The sequence below is a fragment of the Olea europaea genome, chromosome 2 (assembly GCF_002742605.1).
Source record: "Olea europaea var. sylvestris chromosome 2, O_europaea_v1, whole genome shotgun sequence".
NCBI lineage: Eukaryota > Viridiplantae > Streptophyta > Magnoliopsida > Lamiales > Oleaceae > Olea > Olea europaea.
This window is the reverse complement of record NC_036238.1, coordinates 25,646,586-25,657,683: the sequence shown is the minus strand read 5'-3', so window position 1 is coordinate 25,657,683 and position 11,098 is coordinate 25,646,586. Positions and strand designations below refer to the sequence as shown.

The following is an 11,098-nucleotide window of genomic DNA, read 5'->3' as shown; positions in this document are numbered from 1 at the left end:
AATTAATTAAAAATAATTGTTTTCGTTGAGCATAAATTCGATGGATAGAAAACATCAAGTATAAATGATATCTTTGAATCTACTGAGTGGATGACGGCAGCTCGATAAAAAAAAATAATAATAATAATAACATCCTTATGTTAAATTATATCGCATTTATCTTAATAATTGTATAACAAAAGAAATGCACTAGAATGGTTGACAAAACTTTATCCTTATCCATTAATAACTATACGCAATTACTTCAGCCAGCCGGAGCATTCTAGCAAGCTTGATCCTAGGGATAAGGTAGCATCCAAGGATCAGTTCGATCCATTAGGTTCTTTATCCTTATCTCTTTATTGAGTAGGGAACTTATTTAAAAATACATTGGGAGCCGATATTCATATTCACTAAACTTTATCCTTATCTCTTTATTAAGTAGGGAGCTTATTTAAAAATATATTGGTAGTCGATATTTATATCCACGATTATTATATATTCATCCCACTCCACATCTTTCCCTATTAATATATTAAAATTATAAAAATTACCATTCCACACTCATCCACAGCGCATTTCAATATTATCTTTATTATATTTATTCATTTAAACATTATAAATCCACACAAATTTTATATTCAACGATTCATCCCACTTTAAATACATTCTTAGTACAATTTCAAAATTTTAAAATATCATTATATTCATCCTCGTTACGTATAACACCAACATTTTCACAATTCAATAATTAATTGTAGGATTGTTCCTTGCATACGGGCCTTTGTGCTGCTCACCCCCACCCCATGCTGGAAGACATGTGTCCACTGGTAGCGTACAGGCCCCGTTTCTTAATACCATAAACCAAATATTATAAGATGGACTTTATAAATCTTTTCCTTTTCAAATTAAGGAGGGTTTTTTTTGTGGGAATTAAAATTAAATTTTTGATTGAAATTTTTGAAATACATGGTTTAAAAATTATGAATGTCATGAAATATGTGATTAAAATTGAACGATAACTTTGAATTAAGATTTTAATTAAATCTTAATACAAAACAAATAAGCTCTAGAGACATGTCAAAAGAAACTAGCATAAAGTGCAAATTGCAGATGGCCAAGTACCGATGACGATCTCATCCTCGGAAAGCATGACAATGAATTACCCCAAGACATCAAATTTATTTAGAAACCACGTATCATAAACTTTCAACTTTCACATTCACAGTACATATATATTCAATCTTTAAGACAATATTTATCAATATTACTTGGAGAGATGGTCAAAATAGAAGAGCTCATGAATCAAGCATTCTACCTCCTTTAGTAGATGGTGTAAGAAACAAGTTTTAATTTACCATATGAATAATGTTATTTGCAATCCGTTCAATACCGTATTCATCTTATGTGTCACACATGTGGCGATTAATGATTTGATATATAAGATAATAAAAAATTAGACATTAATATTCAAATCACTAACTGACACTTATATGCCACGTAAGGCGACTACAATAATGAATAATTACAGATAGCATTATTGATTAAATAAATGGACTAATGAGATAGAGGGCAATTAATCAAATTTTCTGAATAGCTTTCCGAACTTAATATATCTCCAAGGCCACATCCTTATTTTCCTATCAAGAGTTTAGACTCGAACTATGCTTGATTGCTTCCTATCAAGCAAAAAAGCTTTCATCTCTTTCACATTTACACTCGAATAACATTCTCTTGGGTTTTGAATTCTACTGTGCGGAAAATGGGTATCTTCACTTTGTCGTCTCTCTCTCTCTCTCTTTTTTTTAAGTATATCTTCTTTGTTCTTATTTAGCACAATGCTAGAGAATCTGGGAATGATATATGTTACTGGTCGAATATGAAATGCCACGCGGAGGCACCACAATAATACACATAGAATGCATGGATGAGTTGAGGCTCTTAAGGGGGGTCAACTGAGGTGCCTCCAAAGCTCAACCGAAGTGCTTACAAAGTCCAAGCCAAGGCTCTCCAAAAGGTGGCCGAGGTGCCTTCAAAGATGGCCAAAGTGCCTTCAAAGCCGAGGCTCAAGAGGTCCTTAAGTCGAAGCCTAGAGTAAGTGGCCAAGGCCCTAAAGCGAAGCACAGTGTAAGTGGTCAACGGCCGAGGTTGTTGCTCTGAACTCCGAGGTCAATTTACTAGAATTCTCCCAAGTGGTTATGACCTTGTTCATTCGAAGTGGGTTGACGTCTTCCTATCGAACCCCTTGGCACCGAGGTCCTTGACACTCAGAGGATCTAACAAACGTATCTTAGGAACTAATTGATGTGACATTTGTAATGAGTATAAATATTTTATATTGTCAATAGGATGACTTCTATGTGTAAGAATATTAAATGCACCACAGGTTAAGAAGTCAAAAATGATGGCTATGACTAGATACTTTGGTCAAGGAGATGAAGCCACGTGCTCCTCATCCAATGGACAACATCTCATGTGCAATACTATAAATACTCTCATTTTTGTATCATTTTGGAGGATGGATATTGGAATGAAAAAGAGAAGATAATATATCTCCCCATTATCTCTATATCTTCTTCCTCAAACCCTCATGTTTACAATAGAAACATTGCAAACGTGTCCACATGTACATTATCTTCTAACGACACCCGTTGACCATTTTCGGAGGTCAACAATATAAGTCCTCTGAGTCATGTGAAATCTTATTAGCATATCGAGTGATAGAAGTTGGAAAACCACTTGAATCACCTCTATCAATAGATAACTATGAAGTGATTAGCTCTCTCAGATGAAAGGTTCGCAGGTAAAATGGCTTCAGCAAGATGTATCTGTAGTGCAATGAAACATTATTGATGATCATATAGGTCTATGGTTTATGGAATCCACAATAAAACATAATCCTTACATTTTCAAATTCTTCTTCATATATTGCTGTGAGTTAATTAAATGATCAATTGCTAATATTTAGCTTTGGTTGTTACTTGCTCACTGATAAATGAAATATTACATGTTGCTCATTCACTTTTATACATAGTCATACATCCATCACTCATTTAAAATCCATCCATTTATGAATCCCCTAATTGAAACGATTCCAAATCACCACAAATTCATACGTAACCAAAAGCAAAGTGGGGAAGAAAGAGTTCTGCATTTTTTCTTGTATGATATATTTACTTTGCTTCCCCTATTAACCGATTCCTTTTCACAATGGCAGAGCTTATCTGTGTACGCATGCAGCTTCTGGAAAGATTTTGACACTTTTTGTAGGGCTCAATTTGAATATCTTTTTTGGTAGAGGAAATTAGGGTTTATATGAATTTGTGGGGTTTTCAATTTGAAGTTCAATATGCAATTGTTTCTTGCAAATAGGGAGAAGAAATGGTTTGGGCCTGATTTGGGGAAGAATTGAATTAGGTTATGGAGAAGAAATCGTTTAGACTTGTGAAGATTTGGGAGAATTGAATCTTGATTTTGGGAAAAACATTCTTTCAAATTGGTAAGGAATAAGTTACTTTTGTTAATTAATTTTTTGTCTGAGCTGTCCAATAGTTTAACACTAATGATGGTCGAACATATTCAAAGACAAGTAAAAGTTGGAAAAACTGAATTGGCGGCACGTGGTTGGATATTTGTGTGTGTGTGTTTCTTTTTTTTCAAACTGTCCAATCCTATGCCCATACATGTTCACCCTTTTTTAAGTTTGTCTTTGAGTTAGTTTGTATAGCACAATTTTATTAGAATAATGATGATTGAATGCACTCAGAGATAGGCAAAAGTTGGACAGACTGAATTGGCAGCACGTGTTTGGATATTTTTTTATTTTATTTTTCAAATTGTCCAATCCTATGTTGACACATGTTCGCCTTTTTTAGTCTATCTTTGAGTTTGTTTGTGTAGCATAATTTACACTATTATTAACAAGTAGGATTTCCATCTGCCACGTATATCTTTTTGTCCTCGTGGATGGATGAATTTTAAATAAGTAACGAATTGGTAATTTTGTCTAAAAGTGGATGAGCAATAGGTAACATTCTTATTTCTTGATGAGTAAGTAGTAATTGATGTTAAATGTTGATATTGATTATTTAATTAACTCTACTGTTGTTTGTATGTATTTCCTTTAATAGTATATTTTCTATTGTTGTTTTGATTTCAGTTGAAGAAAATACTTCATGATTATTAGAGTTTTAGTTAAACACAATTTCTAAAAGAATATAAAAGAGTTCAAGAATTTACTGAAAATAAATATTAATGAATGAATTTAGAATACTAGAGTTTTATTTAATTTTATATATATCTATATAAGGAAATTTACATAAAATTAAAAACATAGTAAAATTGTCTTTTAAGAGATCGTGTATGTGCCTTGATTCATCTATCAGAAAAGCAATAATTGTGTTGGACTTGTGTTTTAAACACATTCTTTTATTGGTTATGTTCACTCTAATATCAAGGTCCATAGTATTCTTTTACAATCATGCTATATGTATGACATTGGTTGACATGATCGAATTTGACATCATTATATTCATCCATTTTATGTTTGAGTCACAATTTTTTAAAAAGAATACATTTTTAAACAGTAATTTGATATCATTCCAATCACACATTCTTCAATAAAATAATATTACTCGCAAATCCAATTTTTATTTTTTAACCACACGTTTCCCATCAATACATTATTTAAAAATGCATTCTTAAAAATATAATGTGACTCAAACAAGGGCTTAAAAAACTGTTTTCTACATCAGAGCCTTGGGTTTTGACAACACATGGTTGCCAACCAGTTTTGTACACTTGGCTTTGTGGTAGTAAAGTGAGCTAGAGGGAAAACAAAGGATGCTTCGGGATGGAAAATATTGCTAAGATGCTGATGTGTCCGGTAAGATGCTGCTAAATCACGCTGCATTTGTCCTTCCTCTCCGTAAATATTATGTACAACAGAATACACTACTATTTGGACTTAACCAATTAAAGACTGTATTGGAGAAAAATTTCATCAAAAAGATATTCACGCTTTGCTCTTAAAAGAAAAGTTAACAGAAAAAACATGCCACATTACATTTTTGTCTTGCCGCAGAGACGACTTTGTTAATTATATGATGGAGACTAACCGGGGGACATAAGTGAAATATTTTAGGTTTCTTACCCTAAATCACGTACGGTAATATAACAGTTGATCAAGATTTGATACAAAAAAAGAAACAGGCACTAACCTTCTCTGCCATGCTGTAGAACATTATATGGAACAGTGAAATGCTATGTGGTCCTCGAGATATATACATCCAACTGTTTTTGGCTGTTCTCTTGACAAAATGAATCACCTTTACGGTTAATATTTCCATCTTAGCTTTGATAAAGATATAGAAAGATTTTATTTGGTGTTTTCCTTAAATGATTAAGATATATAACTTGAATATGCTGGCCAACAATATAGATAATGTTGAAATGTCATAGAAAAAACATTAGACCAAGACATTACAAAAAAATGTTCTTTACATGTTGCGTGTTACTGATATTTGGTCTATAGCTGAGGCTCTATATCCCAACACCTTCTGGTATAAGGCATCTCGATTCTATCTCTTTGCACAAGTCCATGGCCAATCCCTGTTTACCACATTGGCGAAGTCCATTGCAAATATCAGATAACATACCTGAATCAGGGGCTATAGATCTTGTTATCATTTCTTTCAAGACTAAAACTGCTCCATCGTAATCCCCATTCCTAATGAAAGCACGTATTAATATCTTGAAAGTTGGTTCATTGGGATGACAACCACTCCGCATCATGCTTTTAAAGAGTTGAAATGCACGCTGAGCATTATTCCTCACGCACTGCCCATTAATAAGAGCGGCAAAAGTAGAGGAGTTAGGAACTAACTTTTCCTTATCAAGTTCTTTGATCATATATGCAGCTTTTTTAGTCTTCCCCTCCTTGCATAGTCCCATAATCATTGCATTATATGTCAAGATATCAGCCTTGATTCCATTCATTGCCATCTCGTCAAAAAGCCGGCCGCCCATCTCACTATTACCTGCCTCACTATAACCACGGATCAATATGTTATAAGTTATAGTAGTAGGAGCAACATTCATGTTTTTCATATCATGAAGTAGCTTGTTTGCCTCGTGTAATTTCCCCTCTTTGCAGAATGCATTAATAAGCACGTTATAAGTAACATCACTTGGGCGAACTTCATTCTTTTCCATTACACTCTTAAGCTTCATCCCACTACTTAACAGTCCTCTACTACAATATCCAGCTATCAGATTATTATATGATGCGACATTTGGGGTTAATCCCATTCTCTCCATGTCCCTAAACAACTCAACAGCCTTTTCCAATTTCCCCACCCTACTAAAAGCTCCAATAACCAAATTAAGCGTATAAACATTTGGTGAGATCCTAGACCGCCGCATCTCCTTATAAAACGCCAAGGCAATATCTGCACGATTCAAACCATTCAATGCACTCAAATATGCATTACATGACTCCACCGTAGGGAAAAATCCATATTCCTTCATCCAACAAAAAGTATCAGTGGCATTCCTGAACTTCTTCAAATGAGCATAGGTCTTGAATAATGCATCGAATACGCGCGGGGAAGAGTCACACATTTTATAAGTATACAACAAAGAGTCAAAAATCTTCCGCGGAAAATCCAACTCAAGCGAGCCCATTTCAAGAATTTTCCTTAAAATCGACTCAGCTGACTTAAACTTGTAATTTTTAGTAAGTATGTGAAGGATTATGGATTGTAAATCAAGGTTCCTCAATTTAGGAATTTGTAGCTCAACCCACTTGAAAAATTCGAGTGAAAGCACATAATCTTTTCGGGTTCTTAGCATAATGTGTTTAATTCTAAATGGTGTCAAACCAGAGGCTAATTTTTCAAGATTATCCCAATCAGAGTGGATTATATGACTGTGAGCTATGTTTACATAATCAAGGTCTTGGCCTTTGGGTTCAGGGATTGTTCTGTGAGGTAATGGAATGGAACTTTTCTTGAAATTACTCAGTACCCGAAGTTCTAAAGAATTTGTTGCCTGGGTTTCGTTTGTTAAATCAAGAAACGTAGAGAGTCTGCGTAATTGGGGATAATTCATGGCGTTTGTACGAGGCATGGCAAATAGGGTTCGTTTATTTGTCGAAAACTGACGCAAAAATTAGCATTATTTATAGAAAGACTGAGAAATCACACTAACCTAGCCTGGTCGGTAATCAGATTGTTCTTCGTTGTTTTCTCCGTATTCTGAATGCCTGGTGATGATTGGATGCGGCTTTTCCCTCTGAGAGAGCTCTGTTATAGTCGATGCCCTGAGCTATGGAAATTTTTTCTTTTTTTCTTTTTCATTTGATTTTTCTGTGAGATTTATGTCAAGTAGCCTCTTTAATTTGATCATATAATCCTAACCGTTCATCCGATCTACACCAAACGGAGCTAACGGCCAAGACCATTTATTTATTAAAAATATAATTAACACAATGGCACTATTGGTCCTCAATCTATTGCATCAGCAGCACATTAATGCAATCTTTAGAAAGCAAATTAATCTTCAATCTTTTATTACAATTGCAAAATCTGTCTTCAACAACGCAAACTATCCAAATATTTTTCTTTTCAACTTGGAATATTGTCCAGGAATTTGAAGCTAGTAGTATTTTAATACATGTCATTATGATAGTTTTCTGTAATAAAAGTTTAATTACGCCACTTCAATAATATATTCTATTATTTCTTCAATGTGGAAAGTAAACATAACTCTTCCATATCTCTTATATAAAAAAATCACAAATCGAGATTCAAGCTGTCATTAATCATTGGCCAGAAGATAAGTAATTTGACTCATTCACAATCACATCAAGAATTTTTAGAATTTTCTTTATTGATTCAATTGAAGGATAGCATAAAGTTGTTCTACTTTCGACTGTTATAATAATTGATATTTTCGAATGAAAAAGTTATTGCGCAATAGATAAAAGGATAACATTCTAATATTCTTTGAGAGCATTGATCGATGCTTCCAAGTGAAAAAGTCATCACTCAATAAATTAAATGATAATGGTTTAATCTCATTCAAAATCATCGACCGAGGCAACTTGCTACTCAAACTACAAGTGGGCGACTAATTTGAAATTTTCTCTAAATTTTAAGGGCTCAAAGACAAATTAATAATGGCTTTACCTCAAAGACTCTAGTTGGGATTCTTAGACTCGCTTTGCTTCCTCCGGCTTCCATGCTATTCAATCCTCACACAGATACAGTGACGTATATACATATACATATACATATAATATATATATGTATATATACGAACAGATACGGATAATCATCTGCAGATCTTGAATTTGAGAGTGTTGGTCTGTGGTGAATTTTAGAGAGAGAATGGAGAGAAGGTCTAGCGCGATTCAGCTGTGTTTTTGTTTTGCGATCTTCCTCTTCATCGCCACCGCTCACTGCTTCTACCTTCCAGGCGTTGCACCCCAAGATTTCCTCAAGGTAACTTCTATAATTGTAGATCTTATTTTTATAATTTTTTAATTGTCTCAGTTGTATTTGTTTGGGAGAGCTGTGCATGTGTTAACCTTGTGATTTTTTGAATGGATTTTATAGATTACAATAAGAAAGGATGAATTTTAAGAAGATTTGTGAATTTTAACAAGTGTTTGTCCTGCAATTTACCGTGATTTTGTTGTTAAAGGACATTTTTCTCTCAGATGTCAGATCTGTAGTTTAATTGTTATTTTTATTTTATTAACTTATTTTGACAAATTTTCGGTGAGGTATGCAGTATTGCAAGTATTCCTCAATACATTGAAATCTAAATATTATCTTTAACCAATTAAATTATTTTTAAATGTCTTTTTTGAATTTAATTAGGGTACTCAGGTAGGTGAAACTCAATGCTTTTTGCGTAAGAAACGATGCATTGATGTTGGTTACTATATTTTTATAACGTTTGAATTAATTTGGTAAGTGTTAATTCAAGGTAGAGTTTTTTGTTTGATTCTAAATATGGTGAAAATGACATTGCCATAACTCAAGAAAAAGAAACTAAATTGCAGTGTGCCTGTTACATATGGCACATGAGGTGCCAAATTACTACTACACTGTCTTTTGTTTCTTCTTAATTTTAGTGACTCCTTGATATTTTGTTCATTTTTTATATGGATTGGTCGTGATTTGTAAATATAAATATTGATGGCTCATGCTTTGGATCATATGAGTAGAATGTTCCTGATTTGTCATGCTCAAGCCTCAAAATTGGATGTTTGGTATAATATAGAAGATAGACAGAACACCAATCATTTACGTGGTATGACACTTGACTTAAGCCCATGGGCAGAGACGAGAAGATTCTAAGGAAAGTTCAAGTCCAGCAGAAAGATAACTCTCTATGTTTCCCACTCAAATTGGCATTAAAATAATATAGGTAGATCCTTTTTATTGGTGCGCAGAAGGGAAAGCTATAATTTGTTGGAAAAATAGTTATGAAATTGGTCAACTTTGAGCCCAAATTTCAGTGGGATCCACCTTTTAATTAATACGGGACCTAGCATATTCACGTTCTACTCCACGAGATGATTAACATGATATATTTATTTATCGAAAATCATTTAAAATTGAATGAAATATTAAGTGTTAAAGTAATCCACATAAACTAAGTATTATGGAAGAATTTGATTTTCCAAACACTTATGCCACATAAGAAAGTTAGGAAACTTTGGTGTGGTTTATAAGGTGGAAGTTTGGAATTGGGTTTGGGCCCCAAGGGGTACCAATAGTTTTTGGAAGGGGGAAGACCTATATCCTATTGGGTTCGATCATAAACCCACACGCGCGCCATCGCCGCCATTCGTCCGACCGGCCGACTGGCTCGGCTCGGCACGGCATGGCATGAGCACGTGCCCATGTCCAAGTCCGGTGCGGGTGGACCTTTGCACTATATTAACTTTTTGGACAAAATTTATTTGAAATTTTGGGCCAAATTGTAAATAATCAAATTCTTGGGTACTTTATGGAATTTAAATTTTGGCTTATTCCGGGTGTTTTATTTTCTTTTAACATTCGTCTGTTTACCGACCAAATAATCAACTGACAGCCGACTGTTAACCAACTTAACAGACGCGACTTTTAAAAACAGCATGTCTGTTCGGATTTTGAGGTTTGTCTGAAAGGTGATGACTGTTCGAATGGCCACGAACAAGTCTATAAATAGCCAGACTCTCTACCAGAAAATTCACACAATTTTCATTGCAAACTTTCTGTGCTTTGAATCTCATTTCCCTCTCTCTCGTTCTGATATTGTCTCGAAGTAAAACACACTTCGTTGAGTTCGTTGGAACTCCTGTAAATTGCAGTGCTGCTTCTGTAGGAGAGGAAAATTTGTTCTATCCTGGGAAACGATTGATGGACGTCTTTAGCACCATTGAAGGCAGCAAATTCGTTTTAAGGAAATATCGTGAAGTCGGTGGGCTTGAATTACAATTTTGGATCCTGTTGATCAATTCTTACATTCAAGTGATTTTTCGAAGGAGTAACTTCAAATTCCAGAAACAACAATCTTAAAATGAATTTTGTATTATTATTTTGTTTCTGTTTCTACTCCTTCTTACCGCTAATCTTCTGATTGTGTTTAAGAAATGACAACTTCTGGTACCACACTCCCGAATATGCCGGGAAAAACCAGAAAATTTTAATGGGTCAGATTTCAAGCGTTGGCAACAAAAAATATTTTTTTATCTGACGACGTTAAATCTGGCTAAATTTCTCAAAGAAGACGCGCCTTCATATACCGAGCAAGACAGTGATGCTAAAAAATTGGCTGCGGTTGATGCATGAAAGTATTCTGATTTCTTATGCAGAAATTATGTACTTAATAGACTGGATAACACATTATATAATGTGTACTGCAATGCTAAGTCTGCAAAAAAACTGTGGGAATCTTTGGACACAAAGTACAAAATCGAAGATGCCGGCACGAAAAAATTCATTGTCGGTCGTTTTTTGGACTATAAAATGGTTGACAACAAGACTGTTATATCCCAAGTTCAAGAACTTCAAATCATACTTAGCGACATCCATGCCGAAGGAATGAAACTAAGTGAATCATT

The 11,098-nt window shown here is 34.2% G+C and overlaps 2 protein-coding genes across 2 annotated transcripts in view; one reads left to right on the top strand and one right to left on the bottom strand.

Annotated features, from left to right (window-relative positions):
* Window positions 1–5,390: 5,390 nt before the first annotated feature.
* Window positions 5,391–7,341, bottom strand: LOC111368197 (pentatricopeptide repeat-containing protein At4g26680, mitochondrial). The gene has a single exon (XM_022989456.1). The coding sequence runs from the start codon at window positions 7,105–7,107 to the stop codon at window positions 5,521–5,523; it is 1,587 nt and encodes a 528-aa protein (XP_022845224.1). The 5' UTR covers window positions 7,108–7,341; the 3' UTR covers window positions 5,391–5,520.
* Window positions 7,342–8,192: 851 nt separating this feature from the next.
* The window catches only part of LOC111368190 (transmembrane 9 superfamily member 9-like), an 8,573-nt gene continuing 5,667 nt past the window's right edge, over window positions 8,193–11,098 (top strand). Inside the window, exon 1 of the mRNA XM_022989442.1 lies at window positions 8,193–8,483. Coding sequence (XP_022845210.1) covers window positions 8,370–8,483 — 114 coding nt within the window. The 5' untranslated portion in view covers window positions 8,193–8,369. The remainder of the gene's footprint in view (window positions 8,484–11,098) is intronic.